The sequence below is a fragment of the Bubalus bubalis genome, chromosome 24 (genome assembly GCF_019923935.1).
Source record: "Bubalus bubalis isolate 160015118507 breed Murrah chromosome 24, NDDB_SH_1, whole genome shotgun sequence".
NCBI classification, from domain to species: domain Eukaryota; kingdom Metazoa; phylum Chordata; class Mammalia; order Artiodactyla; family Bovidae; genus Bubalus; species Bubalus bubalis.
Window position 1 is genome coordinate 4,765,802 of NC_059180.1, and position 15,228 is coordinate 4,781,029.

The 15,228-nt window shown below is 56.4% G+C and overlaps 1 protein-coding gene across 1 annotated transcript; it reads left to right on the top strand.

Annotated features, from left to right (window-relative positions):
* The first annotated feature begins 2,831 nt into the window (after window positions 1-2,831).
* On the top strand, window positions 2,832-14,957 carry NPTX2 (neuronal pentraxin 2). Its single transcript, XM_025274772.2, has 5 exons — window positions 2,832-3,364; window positions 5,017-5,233; window positions 10,191-10,435; window positions 12,363-12,542; window positions 13,503-14,957. Exons 1-5 carry the CDS (start codon window positions 2,939-2,941, stop codon window positions 13,728-13,730), a joined length of 1,296 nt encoding a protein of 431 aa, XP_025130557.1. The 5' UTR covers window positions 2,832-2,938; the 3' UTR covers window positions 13,731-14,957.
* Window positions 14,958-15,228: the final 271 nt, after the last annotated feature.

Sequence of the window (15,228 nt, forward strand, 5' to 3'; positions counted from 1 at the left end):
CCCACCCCCTACATTTTCTACTAATGAATATTCTTACCTGAGCCATCATTACTTCCACTGTCCTCTGCCTCTGGTGTTATGTAGACCAGATTTCCTGTCTCTAACATTTATCCACGAAGAGATTTTCTTTTTTTTTTTTTTTTTTTTTTCACCTCTCAGAAGTCTTTATTCATAGGACACAAAGTCTTACAGTTCGTTAACACAAAAACAAACCAACTGCAAAATGTGTAAAAAAAAACTTGCACAGACATCCCAGAAAAAAACTACATTTATATGAATGGCCAGTGAGCACACCCACGAATTGTTTAGTATCATTTTTTCATGAGGAAAACACAAAAACAAAAGATAATCAACAACTACAACAACGAAAAGTAAATATCACTATCTGCCCATGAGAACGGCTAAAATACTACTACTATATCCTGGTGAGGATGTGGAAAAACAGAACCTCTCACATATTTTTAATGGGAGTGAAAAGTGGTACAACCACTTTGGAACACAGCTGCATGGTTTTTTATAAAGACAAACATACGCTTACCATATGACCCAGCAATTCCACTTCTAGGCATTTGACCAAGAGGGGGAAAAAACAAACAAACATATGTTCATACAGAGACATGTACAGCAACATTCACAGCAGTTTTCTTCTTAATGGTCAAAAGCTGAAAATAATCCAAATGTTCTTCAACTGGTGTATGGGTAAACAAACTCTTCCACTGCTCCTCTGGAAGCAGCTTCACAACCACCAGATCCCCATTCAAGGCTCTATTACGAGCAACAACGCCATCAATAAAAATGTCTCGATCACCATCCGGGGAAGGAATGAAGGCTTCATGAAACTTCTTTGGATTAATTCTCAAAACACCCTGGATAAGTGTTCCTCTCTTCAGGCCTTCTGAAACATCCTCCTTGGACATGTAGGTTTCAAATATGCTCTTTTTCTTCCCTCGTGTGGTCTTGCTCTTTGACTTTTTGTCACCTGGCGAAGCACCAACACCATGTGGGCCAACCAAAGAGGACACACCTCTGGGGGTCCCCAGGGGCCGGAGGTTCACCCGGTAGTCAGGATGGCTCATTACTGGTTCCAAGGTCACCTCTTCTCTCCAGATTCCGCAGGGCCTCCACTGCTCTGAATTCTTCCCACCTTGAGCAGCTCAAGTGTCACTAGCTGCCAATGGAGGAGGTGTAAGAGTCATGGGTTCAATCCCTGGGTTGGGAAGATCCCCTGGAGGAAGACATGGCAACCCACTCCAGTATTCTTGCCTGGAGAATCATGGACAGAGGAGCCGGGAGGGCTACAGTCCATAGGGTTGCAAAGAGTTAGACATCACTGAAGCGACTTAGCACGCATGCATAACGTGGCTCCCGGGAGCTCCACGAAGAGATTTTCATGTATAGAACTTTTCTGGTAATTTAGCAACATTATCCTTGAAAATCCCACAACTATTTACATAACAGAAGCTATTGTTTGAAGTACAAAGCAGGTCAAAAATTCGGTTTCTGGAGATTAATCACTGCAGTCTATTTTACATTATCATAATAATTTCATTTATTTTGATATAGTTTGTTTTCAGAATCAACCTCAGCTTCTGTGCAGAAGTGACAAATCCATTTGTTTCGGGTATAATGGATAATATGATTAATGACCTTGCCACAGGATTTCTTAAAAATGGAGAAAAAAAGTAAAAGATTTCCATTTATAATGTGCAGTAAACCAGCTCTGTCTGTTGCTTTGCATCAAAATCTCTGTGAACTTGTTTGCAAACCACAGCCCAGATTCTGAAACCAATCTGCTCCTGCTTTGGGGGGTTTCTCTCTGTCTCTGTTCCCTCCAAGAGTCTGAGGACAGCGTCTCTAACGGGGACACTGGACACGGTGGGCACCCTCTTCCCGAGGGTGGGGCGCTGTTTCACCACGTTGGCACCATGGCGACGACTGCTGGTCGGATCAAGGCCCATGTGGCCCAGGCCTTGCTGTGAAGATCACCACCCGGCGGGCTGTCGCCGGGACCCGCGCCAGACAGCCCTGCGAGTGGCCCCGCAACTCCGCGCCCCAAGCTGGACGGAACGTGGCGCGAGGGTGCGCGGGCGACCCCTCCTCGCCGTCGGCATCTGCCGCCTGTTTCTGGTACCCGCAGACCTGAGAATTCTTTCCAAGACGGGATTGCGGACGCGACCTGTCGTGCCTCTCTTTCCCGCCTTTGGGGTGAGGTGGCCGCGGCCCCGCCCCGGGTGGCCCACGCCGGCCGCGGGCGGGCGGGCGGCGACGGCAGCCCAAGGTTCGAGTCCTGCCCGGGGCGCCTCCTCATTTGTGAAACGGGGGTCGTCCCCGCCCGGGAGCTGAGGCGACCGCAGAGCGAGGCCTGGCGCCCTCAGAGCCGCCTCAGGGGCCGCAGGGGCACCAGGGGGCTCTTGGCTTCTCCACAGCCCACGACGCGGGCGTCCGAGGGGGGTTCCGAGGGGGCGCCTGGACTCGTCGGCCGAGGCTCCTGAAGGCACCCAGGACCTTTTTTTTTTTTTTAACCTCAGCCGTCCCCTCCTGAGGGCCGCGAGCCCCAGGCTCGCGCCCCCGGCTCCGGCCCACGCGCCCGCCCGCTGGTACGCCGCTCGGCGAGTAGGCGCCCCCGCCCCGCCCCTGCGTGACGCGCGCCAGGCTGGGCCAATCAGAGCTCGCGGCGCCGCGCCCCACGCGCCGGGGCCCCCGCCCTTCCAGCTTAAGAAAGGGCGCGCGGGCCCGGCCGGGTCAGAGCGCAGAGCCGGACTGAGCGCGTGGCTTCCGCGAAGGCGGGCGGCTTCCGTGGGCTCCCGCGCTCACGTTGCCCTCGAGCGGCGAGGCCGGCCGCAGCCCACCGCGCAGGCGCCCCCCGCCGCGCGCCCCGACGGCGCCGGCTCGCCGGCCTGCCCGCGGACGCTGGAGTGAGCGCAGCGGCAACGGCGGGATGCTGGCGCTGCTGGCCGCCGGCGTGGCGCTCGCCGTGGCCGCCGGAGCCCAGGACGGCCCGGCGCCCAGCAACCGTTTCGTGTGCACGGCGTTGCCCCCGGAGGCGGCGCGCGCCGGCTGCCCGCTGCCCGCGATGCCCATGCAGGGGGGCGCGCTGAGCCCCGAGGAGGAGCTGCGGGCCGCGGTGCTGCAGCTGCGCGAGACCGTCGTGCAGCAGAAAGAGACGCTGGGCTCGCAGCGCGAGGCCATCCGCGAGCTCACGGCCAAGCTGGCGCGCTGCGAGGGGCTGGCAGGGGGCAAGGCGCCGGGCCGGGCAGCCTCGGGCAAGGACACCATGGGCGATCTGCCGCGGGACCCCGGCCACGTCGTGGAGCAGCTCAGTCGCTCTCTGCAGACCCTCAAAGACCGCCTGGAGAGCCTGGAGGTAGCAGGGCGCGGGGTCCCTGGGGGGACGACCCCGAGGAGCGGGGCAGAGGAGGGGCGCGTGGTCTTGCCCTCTGGGCTGCGCGGGACACCGCCGCCCGGGCGCGCTCGGACGCCAGGCAAGCTGGGTTTGGGGTCAGGGGCGCTCTCGGTCTGGCTCCGAAACTTAACTTGCGTGGCTCGCATCCCTCCTCCCCACCCCTTTGCTGGAAGGAAAAGGTTAAATTCCCTCCCACCCCACCCAGCCGTGCCAGGCCTGCCAGCTATGGGGCCATTCACTCCCCGAGGTCCAGCCTGGCGAATGGGGACGGCCCCCTCTCTCTCTTTATAAATCTCCCAGTCTCCCCGAGCCGGACGCGCTCCTGGACCTTGTCTCAGGGGACAGGCGGCTTCCGCGGGAGGTCAGCAGCCCCGGGCGTCCGGTGTTACCTTTTATAAATCAAATTCGGCTGGACCGGAGCAGGCGGAGTCCCCGGGGTCTCGGCGGAAGGCGAACGTGGGCGGGTCACGGTTCACACCAGGCGCACCTCTAAGCTGGTTAACTTCAAAGACGCTGTCCCCCAATTGCGCGCGCGGATCCTAGGGTGCCCCCCTCCCCTCGATTGCTCTGGGGGAAGAGACCTTCTTCCCTTCTCGGAAGGTGTCTGCAGTTTGGAACTTTGAGAGAAATTTTCATTTAATTTCCATCTTTACTCTCTGCCCCGTTTAAGAAGTGTGGATGTTTCTGTTACACACGTTCACAAAAATACTTTTTAGCAAAACTAGATTTCAATTACAGGTGGTAATTATTGCAAAATTATTTGAGAGTTTCCTCTGGCATGATGGCTAAATACAGTATTTCCAGCATCTGTATATCCCTCGATTCATTATGATTAATAAGAGCTAACGTTTCTGGAACACTAAATATGTGCCAGGCATATTATCTAATTTTAACCCGTGCAACAACCCCCCCAGGCAGATCCTATAATCTGTTTTACAATTTGGAACACTTAGAGGGAGGGGTAGACAGCTTGCCAAGGACTGGTGGCTAGACAGCAGCCGGCATCCTCCAGAGCCAGCAGAATGGTAGAGGAATAAAAGAAATAGGAGGTGAGGATTTAAAAGCAGCATTAAAAGCGAAGGTTCCTGGAATTCAGACTAGCCCAGTTTTAAAGTTCTCATTTTCCAGTAACATCTCTGCAAGCATAGTCATGCACTTTTGGGCCCTACCGGAACTTGGAGGTTGCGGGGGTTGGGGAGGTGGGTGCTAGATGAAAGCTCGTCTTCTTTGAGGACCGTGTGATTACCTCTTAAAAAAAAAATCCTAGCTGTATTTTGGTCCTTACTTGAAAATGATAGATGTTGGTAAAATTTTTGACTTTTTAGTGAGAGGAGGAACACAGCTTCCTGAGAAGGGAAATGAGATTACTAAATTTAAAATATTGCAGCAGAGTAATTGCTGTTTGACTTTGAAATCCTTTCCGTATCCCCCACCCCCCACAAATGAGTGAAATGCTCCCGTTCCCGCCATTGGCACTATTTAATATTCCTATTTGGGAAGCTTCTCCCTGTGTGGTGGGGGCCATTGGAGCCCCATTTCACAGTTTCTTTTTAGACTGGCCCTAATACTTCTCCCGCCTGTGCCTCCCACCCCCTTGCCTCCTCCACCGAAAGCACCAGCTCCGAGCGAACGTGTCCAACGCGGTGCTGCCCGGCGACTTTCGGGAGGTGCTCCAGCGGCGGCTGGGGGAGCTGGAGAGACAGCTGCTGCGCAAGGTGGCCGAGCTGGAGGACGAGAAGTCCCTGCTCCACAACGAGACCTCGGCTCACCGCCAGAAGACGGAGAGCGCCCTGAACGCGCTGCTGCAGAGGGTGACCGAGCTGGAGCGAGGTGAGCGCCGGGCTGGTGTCTCTGCCGCCCCCTTGCGGCCGTCCCTCAGCCGCCTCTCCACCCCCCCACCCCTCACCACCCCCCCGCCCCGCCCCCAGCCCATCGTCTTGGTACTTGGCTGCCGTGTAAGGGGGTGAAGCGGGGCTCAGAGCAAGGGAGGGCAGGCCCGATGGAGCCCGTGGCACTGCCATCTTGCCCCCTGACAGACGCGGCCACTTGGGCCCCTGAGGGAGTGGTCACTGCTAGACCCCTGCCTGGTGACTCGTGGCGGGGAGCTCTGCTCCTGAATTTGCCCGGTTTTGAGACTGCTCTCCCGTCCTCACCTCTGATCCTCCAATGCTGGGGGCAGAAAACCACCGGACTCCTTACCGTCCCAGCCGCAGCCCGCCTCTCCCTCCTGCCTCTCACCTCTCAGGCCAGGTGTTGCTGTTTCAACCTGAGTCACCTCGTGGTGCACAGAGTTTGCCCTGTCGGCACTGGTCAGAGACTCGGTGGAGATGGAAGGGGCACTGCTAGCGGCTGGGAGGGTCCTGGTTTTCATTACCTGTGCTCAGACCCGTTGTCAGCAGTGATTGTGGCCCTGCCTGCCTGGTGGTTCCTGGCTGTTTGAGCAAACAATCCGGGTGACTGATAACAGCCATCTCTGGAATTAACCCTGTCCCCAGCCCCACTGGCATTGTCCATGAAAAAGCAAGACACTCAAGATCCGCTCGTCCAGTCTGATTTCTGACCTCCTGCCACACAGGCATTTCAGTCCCTTCTTAACTAGACCCTGCAGCAGGCTCTGAGTCTCTTTCTCTTCTCTGCTCAGATTCTGATGGGTGAGTTTCTCCCACAGGAAACAGGAAGGGAAGGGATCAAGGGCCCTAGATCATTCAGACTGTGCTGGGTGTGAAGTTTTAGGTTTGCTGGTTGTGGGTATAGGATTATAACCTTTCAAATGCACTAACCGGACAAGGGCAGCTTCTGATGACTCAGTTGTATGATTTGGCAGGTGAATGTCCAGTGGCAGAATGTCCACGTACTCTTCCAGCCACGTCGGCTCAGCTGGGCCAGATGGAGGCATCCAAGGAGAGAGTGTTTCTGTTTCATTTGATTTAGTCGTTTTTTCAGCAGCACCCCCAAAGTCAAAGGGTTCCTTCATCCCTCTCCTGCTCTCTTCTTCCAGGAAAGCCTATTCTTCCTTCCTTACCATTATTATTGCACTTGGATTCTTGAGTTAAAAAAAGTCCTCTCTGCCTCACCTCCCTTGCTGGGTGACCTCAGGAAGCTCCTTAGGTCTCAAAGGCCTTCCCCAAAGGGAGAGCAGCTGGAACTTACCTGTCTGTCACTGGGCAGAAGGAGAGGAAGGCACCGTTGTGGCCAGGGATGGGTGGCTCACCTTCCCTTGCCCAGCTTTGCCCTCGTGGGACCTGCAGGCTGAGGGAGCAGGCACACTGCAGTTACTCAGTACCTTGACAGGAGGGGATGGCTGCAGAGTGAGGGGAGGGCTTTGCCAGAGACCTTGGTGGTGGTGTACCTTGCTTGGCCTGGTGGCTGAGTTGCTACGAGGAAGTGGGTTAACGGAAGCGGGTTAGTAGAAGTCTACTGAGTCGAGTGTGGGAGACAGGACTCTTGGTATACGCATTTCATAGATGAGAAAGAGTGCTCCGAAGTTCTCAGCCAGACTTGTCATCTGTCTCGGGGAGAGGGGGTCGAGGTGGGGCCCAGGCCACCGGCTAATGGACGGCAACAGGCACATAACCCCGCCCCTCCCCATCTTGTTCTGTGACTCCAGGGTGGTTCTGAGTTTCACATGGCTTCCTCCAAACTCCTTCATCATGGCTTTGGCCACCCAGGGGCTGCCCCTTTGTGACTCTCCCTCCCAACCTTGGTGTGTCTGTTTGAAGCCAGAAAGCCACAGGCAGGCCTCACCTCAGCCAGTCTGATTCCTGCACCCATGCTCATGGGTGCTGCGGAAAGCCCGCAGAGCTCGCCTGGCACAGAGAGGAGGTCCGTGTCCAAACTAGAGCTGGACTCCACAAGGACAGGGCCATTCTTGCAGAGCCTGCAGACCCTGGCAGTGAGCAGTAGCTCAGGGTCCGCTGCCTCTCGACCCCTGGATGAGAGCTCTAGAATCCTGTGTGCTCCACCCAGCCCCGGGGTGAGTCTTTGAGGAAGGTGATCATTTGTCTTCTGAGCAGTTCTCTGTGTCTGTCATGTATGTGACAGGTGTGAGCAGAGACGGAAGCTGCCAGCCCCCAAATGTACCATGAGTAGAAAGCACACTGTGTTCCTTAGAAGCATCCTGCTGAGCCCAGGGGAGACGGACCTCATCCACACACGGAGGGGGGCCCTGGGGGTTCTCTGGTCTTCCGTGCACCATTTCCTGCCTGTTAAGTGCCTGTTTTGTGCCAGATGCCAGGCTCTGAGCTCCATGTTCTGTGTTTCCTGTAATCCCTGCGACAACCCAGTGAGATGGGATTTGGTTAGATGAGGGACTGAGTCAGAACTGAGTAACGCCCGCTTTCACGTGGCCGGCAGACTGCAGAGCTGGGGTGGTGGTAGGCGGCGACCCCCAAGGACCAGAGTCATGGAGACTGCAGCCTGGAGCGGCATGTGGGCCTCAGCCCTGCTGGGCGGGAGGCTCCTCCCAGCCCAGTGCTGAGCTTCCAACCCTGCGTGTGGATGCTCCTGCCGCTCAGGTCCCAAGGGTGCTCGTTTTCTTTACTGGGAGACCTGCTCATCGGTGGGGGCCTCTGGACTCTGGGCGCTCCAGCCAGGCAGAGCCCAGCTCAGAGCGGAAGTAAACACTGGAACCCTTGTCTCTTAGCCCCAGGCCGCTCCCCATCCTTGGCTTGTCGGCCACCTGCAGTCTCTGATTTATCGGTCAGGCCCTTTAATTCCTTAATTGGTTTTAACTAAGTTTCCTCTGAACCTCCAAGCTGTTTTATATGAATAGAGGGCGCCGGCTTTCAGTGTATGGCCGCCGCTCGGCTCTCCCAGCGCTGATGGAACCGATCTGTTATCACTGGGCTAATGATATTACCGACCCCGAGTCTGATCAAATTAGCAAGCCTGCCCACCTGCAAGGAGAGAAGCCATTTCTCTCTATTAGATAATCACATCCCATGAAAACACAAGCATTTGCACATTAAGTATTTGCAGCTGCATGTCTTGGGAAGTGCAGCTTCTGTTCCTGGCTCTGTCATTTGCGGGCTGTGTGACCTGGGGTAAGTTGGTGCCCTTCTCTGAGCCTTGGTGCTGCCACTGTACAATTTGCAAAATCAGGGATCCAGGACTTTCTGGGTCTCTCAGCTTTGCTTCAGCCTCACAGGGGGCCCATCTCAGCATAACCTCTGGCCTGGCCCTGCCCTCAGCTTCCCCAGGCAACGAGGTCTTCCCACCCCTCTCCCGGGGCTCTGCAGCCTTGGGAGGTCAGGAGGGATCAGGCAAGACTGCATAGTCAGCAGATAGAAATAAATACTACATGTGAAGCTTAGACTCGGATGTTTCTACATTGCCTGTTCCAGAGAGGTCAGAAGGGTGACAGCGGGCCCCGCAGCCTTCCATGGTGGAAGGTCCTCGGGTGGGGTGCGAGCTGTGCACCAAAGAGCTCCTCTCACGTGTCTGTGTTCCTCACTGTGGCAGAAAGTGAGTCTGGGGTGGGACTTCCCTGGCAGTCCAGTGGTTAAGACTGCTTTCCAATGCAGGCAGTGCAGGTTCAATCCCTGGTTGGGGGAGCTAAAATCCCACATGACTCATGGCCAAAAAACCAAAACATAAAACACAGAAATGTTGTTGTAACAAACTCAATAAAGGCTTTAAAAATGGCCCACATCAAAAATCTTTTTTTAAAAAATGAGACTGGGGGCTCGTGGTGGAGAATGGTTCATCCATTCTGGCTCCTGTTCTCCACAGCAGGGCGAGGAAGGAGCAGATTTCATCCATTAGTGACACAGGCAGTATGGTTCCAGGCCGAGAGAACCTGCCTGTCTTGGATGAAATGAGGATCCTCTGGCCCCTCGTCAGCGCTTAATACTTGTTGAAGGAGTGACGGGCATTTAGGTTCCTTCCCTGGCAGCATCTGGTCCCCAACAAGAGAGGAGCTTTTGCTGTGATGGTGCACAGAGTCTGCAGCCCCTGCAAATGCTGGGATCTGTGATGAGCACACAGGGGCTTGTCCTCTGTGTGTTTAGTTATGGTGTTAATTTCGACCTACAACCAAAACTGTACCGATAATGACTTAGACCTATTTAAGAGTTTCAGTTGTTTGCCAAAGGTTTCAGAAGCGCCACATGCTTGGGGACAGCCCCAGGTAGGCCCCAAGGGATCAAGGCTCAGGGAGGGTGGGCTCACCTCAGTGGGTCAGGAATCTCTGCCTCCTGCTGGAAATGGGTCAGTAAACTTGGTTTTCTCTCGAGGAGGGATGGGCAGGTCCTGAGCAAGCAATTCACTCAGGGATTTAGTCCAAAAGCCACTTCTGAGTTCAGCTGTAGTATCGAGTCACGGGTGCCTGACTCCTTTACCTCAGGCGGTGGCAATTCTTCTGGGGGAGAAGTGACATGGACTCGGTGGACGAGTGTTTATGGAGCGCCGGGGTCCCACCTCCAAGCCCAAGTCCAGCAGGCCCCCGCCCAGCCCTGCTGAAGGAGCCGAGATTTCTAGGAAACAGCAGAGGCAACAGGACATGGCCGAGGAGGGGTTTTTTGGCTTAGTTTAACCAGAAGGTTAAATGCAGCGTGCCTCTTCCCCCTTCCTCGAGCTTCCAAGAGCAAGGATGTGCCTGTTTCCCACTTCAGCACCTTGGACAGCGGCCAGTCTGTAGCAGGTGTGCTGTGCTTAGGGGACCCGCTTGCAGGGAGGGGGTCCAGGTCAACTGCTGCTCTGGGCTGTGCTGGTTTTGGGGAAAGAGACGGGGGCGCTCACACGCTGTCAACCCCTCCTCCCCATCCCACTCGCCCCCCACCACCCCCAGGCAACAGTGCTTTCAAGTCGCCGGATGCGTTCAAAGTGTCCCTGCCCCTCCGCACGAACTACCTGTACGGCAAGATCAAGAAGACGCTGCCTGAGCTGTACGCCTTCACCATCTGCCTGTGGTTGCGGTCCAGTGCCTCGCCGGGCATCGGCACCCCATTCTCTTACGCCGTGCCCGGGCAGGCCAATGAGATCGTGCTGATTGAGTGGGGCAACAACCCCATCGAGCTGCTCATCAATGACAAGGTGAGCTCAATGGGACGGCCGCCACCCTCCCCCCTATCCCGGCGGCCACCGAGGTTGGGATGTTGCAGGAAGTCTGACATCTGACCACAAGGCTATCCTCTCCCCAAAGGGGACAGTTTGGCCCTGACTCAGTCCCACTCTGGGCAGGTGACCAAGCAGGGGCCAGGGGGCTAGGCAGCTGTAGCTTGTGGGGATCCAAGCGGTGAGTCCCACCAAGAAGCCATGGAGGGTCCAGGCACAGAGGCCACGAAGGATCAGAATGAACTGGGCCTCCTCGGGACAGCCTGAGTTTTCAGGGGCCCTCAGGCCAGTCAGTCAGGGCGGTTCCCCAGGAATAAGGGAGGGTGTGTGTTCGTGTATGTGTGTGCGATTGTGTGATATTTCTCATTAGCATGTCTTTCGGGGGCGGAGGGAGCTTGAAATACATTTACATACAGTAGAATTTATACTTTTTAGTTCAACCAGTTTTGACAAATGCATAACTGTGTAACCACCACAATTAAAATACAAAACAGTTTCCTCTTTCCCCAGATTTCCTCCGTCCCCCTTTTTAAATTGGAAGATAATTGCTTTACAATGTTGTATTAATTTTTGTTCCCTTTTATAGTCACCTCCTGCTCCCACCCCAGCCTCTGGCAACCACCCATCTGTCTCCCGTCCCTCCAGTCCTGTCTTTTCCAGAGTAAATGTCCCTTTTTGATAGACTGGCTTATTTTGACATTCAGGAGCGTGGTCTCCTTAAGAGATCAGCTCTGGGCATCTGTGGGACCCTCCTGCAGCCTCACTTAAATGTAAGGCGGGCTGCATGTCACCCAACATGCAGCCTCACATCCTCCTTCCTGAGGCTGAGTGGCGGATGGCTGCACAGCCCCGGAGGGCTCACCGGACACTCGGCCCCCACCCTGCCTGTCTCTACTGAACTGCTCTGGCTGGAGTTTATTTAAGTGGGAAACGCTACAGAATCCACCTGAGGGGCTCCTTCCAGCAGTGACCACGTCCTTGAGCTGGGGATTAATTGTTCTAAATGACGCGCTTGGACGAAGCAGAGCCGAGAGCCTTGTTTTCCTCTTGGTTTCGATGTCGTGTAAACAGCCAATTCCTGGGAGGGAGCTCCGGGTTGCTAGGACACCAACAGTAACAACATGATGCTTGACGGCAGAGCTGGTCTGTAGAGGACTTACAGGACCTCGGGGAGATGGTGTGGGGCGGAAGGGCCCTGTGTGCACTCCTACCCTCCCCCCAACGCTCACACATAATGGTGGGTGGCCTGCCCAGGGGGACACACACACACACACATAGATCCCCAAGTGTCACAATGGCTGTTGGGACCCTACCAGCAGAGTGTAGGTGCCTGGTCTGACTCTTTTCCAAAGAAGTTGCCCAGTAGAGCTCTGACTTCCCTTTGGGGTCTCCAGGAGGACACACACGCACGTAGATCCCCAAGTGTCGTGATGGCTGTTGCGACCTTACTAGCAGAGTGTAGATGCCTGGTCTGACTGTTTTCTAGAGAAGTTGCCCAGTAGAGCTCTGACTTCTCTTTGGGTTCTCCAGCGAGGGATGTTCAGAACGAGCATGGGAGCAGGGAGCTGTCCGTCTTATCTGCTTAGTCTGCACAGTATCCCAGACCCTCAGCCAAGCCAGGAGCCAAGTGTGTCCAGTCGAGATCAGGGTCCCCCTGGGGTCAGGGGCTTGTACCCAGCCTGCCCCTTTCCCCTTAAGAGTCTGTGACGTATATGGTGTCTCTAGTCCAAGGGTCCCTGTGAGCTGGCAGGGTTGGGCGTGTTACCCACAGAGCAGAGAGGGGGGAGATCAGAAGGGACCCCCCCCCTCCCCGATGAGAGCGGCAGTGGGCTCATGGCCTCCAGTGCTCCCAGGTCCAACTCCTGGGGACCCTGAGGGGCCCTCACCTGCATGTTGCCACCCGCAGGTCGCCCAGCTGCCCCTGTTTGTCAGTGACGGCAAGTGGCACCACATCTGTGTCACCTGGACGACGCGGGATGGCATGTGGGAGGCCTTCCAGGATGGGGAGAAGCTGGGCACCGGGGAGAACCTGGCCCCATGGCACCCCATCAAGCCGGGCGGTGTGCTCATCCTCGGGCAGGAGCAGGTGAGTGCAGCGGCTGGCCACACAGCACACGGCTGTCTCCCCGCCCGGGGCCCTGCCCAGCCTTCTGCCTGCCGGACCTGGCCTTGGTCACCGCGGCATGACAGCCAGGCTGGACACCTGGGGTCCCCTCTGGCCTAGCTCCGGCTGTCCTGTGGCCTGAGGGGGTGAGGGCGGGGATGGGGACACGTCCTGCCCTTCCTAGCAGGGACCAGGTTGGTGTGGTGGGTTCTGTAGATTCTGGAGTGGAGTCTGTCCAACACAGGCAGGAGTGTCCCCGGAGCCCCAGGGACGCTGGGCCATCTCTGGCCCTTTGGCCTCTGCCTGCCGCTATATTGACTTGGGATGCTGGGCCCTGGCTGGTACTGGCATCTTCCAGGGGCTCCTGGCTCAGGGTCATGACCTTGATCCCCAGCACAGCCACCTGGGGAACCACATCTATGGTTGAGATGGGTCGGGGGCTCAGAGGCCGCCCTCAGAAAGCTCGCCCCTGGAGCAGAGGGCAGAGAAGAGTTCACGTCTCAGCCTGTGTTTGGGGTTTGCTGGTGGAAATCAAGGGAGTAGACCCCGGTCCTCTGGGGGGCCTTGAGTTGGAGCTCTTGGCTCTCTCCGCACCACGCCCCCCAGACACTTCCCTGTTACTTCTCCCCTGGGAGGGGCTGGGAGTCGAGTGACCCGGGTCCAGTTCCAGCTCAGGGGCCTTGGAGGATCTCTCTCATTAGCCTCCCCTCCGTAAAGTGGGGTGGTTTGAGCCACGCCCTCTCCTGGACCTCACGAGACCTAGACCTTTGGAAGCAGCAGGACTCAGTGGTCATGGGGTGCCATCTGAGTCAGGGGAGTCCACCCCTGCCCCACGTCCCTTCCAAGCTGGCACTCCCCCGCCAGGCCGGTCACACGCCTGGGAGAGGGGACAGACATGTCCGCCCTGAGCCTGCCTCCACACACTCTGTCCCCCTTCCCCAGGACACAGTTGGCGGCAGGTTCGACGCCACGCAGGCATTTGTCGGGGAGCTCAGCCAGTTCAACATCTGGGACCGCGTCCTCCGTGCACAGGAGATCATCAACATCGCCAACTGCTCCACGAACATGCCGGGCAACATCATCCCCTGGGTGGATAACAACGTGGACGTGTTTGGAGGAGCTTCCAAGTGGCCGGTGGAGACCTGCGAGGAGCGTCTCCTTGACTTGTAGCCACCCACCCCTCTCTCCGGGAGGCAGGGGACGGGCCGTTCTCCTCATGCCCTGAGTGGAACTGCGCGCGAACCTCCTGCCACAGTGGGCGGGGGGCCCTCAAAGCTCCTCCCAGAGCATCTCTAAGCCTGAGGCTCTGTGGCGGCATCTGTCACCAGCTTATCTGTTCCGAACCATGATTTTGTTGGTTTGGGGCAGGGAGGAAGCCCTGAGCCGCAGGTGGACGGATTCCTGACTCCTGCCGTGGAGGGACTCCTGCTCAGAACCCCTGTGAACGCTAGTGCGCCCCAACCCTGCCCGCTCTCACGGATCCCTGGTGTCTCGTGTGTGCCGTCTGTCCGTCCCCTTCGAAGGCTGTGCATCGTCCTGCCGGAGTGGCCGTGTCCCTGGTGTGTCGCATACACCCTTGCTGTCAGCTGAGCACGCAGCGAAGCCCCTCCCTTCTCCCCCAAACCCCCCAAAAAAGGGCCTTTCTCTTGGTGTTCTTTACGCTGTGAATCTTTCTGTCCCAGGAGCTCCTGAGCTTGTGGAGGAAGGCAGGCTGTCCGGACACTGCCCTGCCTGATCTCCGAGGTGGAGAGCGCATCCATGGCTCCAGGGAGGGGGCTGTGAACGGGAACCCTGGACACAGAAGGGCCCGGGCCGCTGTCCCCACCGCCCTCTGTCAGCTTGCCCTCTGACCTGCGCTTTGGCGGAATCCTGGCTGGCTTTGAAAGGTGTCTTTTTCCCACTGGTGCCAAAAGTACAGTTGTAGCTTTTACAACCATGCCATGTGGTTTGGGAAATTTATTTTTTTTACCACCCCCATTCCCCCAAACAGAAAAGAGCAGCCATTAACCCACTCCCAGTTTTTTGACATCTCGCCCCACTGTGAGGCACGTGCTCGTTTTAATTCACGTGGATTCCTGTGAGCATCCGACTGTCTCCACTATTTCCCCCAGAACTACTTCTTCAGGAAACGGATGTCGTTGGGCTGGTGCCTGCTCAGTGACTCCAGACTGCTTATAGTTTATTGGACAGAGGTCATCATTTATTTTAAAAGATAGACATGGTTCAGTGGGGAAATTTATACAGCTAAATATTATATATTTTATTTTTCATACATGTTCAAAGTGCAGATCTGTGGAAGTTCCGTTTGTAGGACCAAGCTGACATGCCCATCCTAACACTGTATGCCACAAGAACTCTTCTGATGATGGAATTTTGATTAAAATGCACTGGAAGACAGCCTTGGTGTCTGCTTTCTCCATGTCTGGGGCTGAGGGCAGGGAGCACTGGGGCTTCACAACCTCTGGCGGAAGGCTGGCTTCTCTGGTCAGCCTGGGCTGAGCCCCAGAGGGCAGCCGCAGGGGAGCGGAGAACACTTGGGGGAGGGTGTGGTGCTGGACTGTCCCTGCCTCCCCAGCCCCAGCCAGCTCAGTCTGGGGGTGCATTGCAGGCTCCACCCAGTCTGTCTGTCCCCAGCCTGTCCCTGTCATCTCGACTGGGAATCCAGCTT

Bases quoted from the DNA above. Each gene is read 5' to 3' on its own strand.
- NPTX2 (XM_025274772.2), top strand. From the start codon at position 2,939: ATGCTGGCGCTGCTGGCCGCCGGCGTGGCGCTCGCCGTGGCCGCCGGA. The intron at 10,436-12,362 runs GTGAGCTCAATG...TGCCACCCGCAG, and splicing joins AGCTGCTCATCAATGACAAG to GTCGCCCAGCTGCCCCTGTT. The intron at 12,543-13,502 runs GTGAGTGCAGCG...CCCCTTCCCCAG, and splicing joins TCATCCTCGGGCAGGAGCAG to GACACAGTTGGCGGCAGGTT.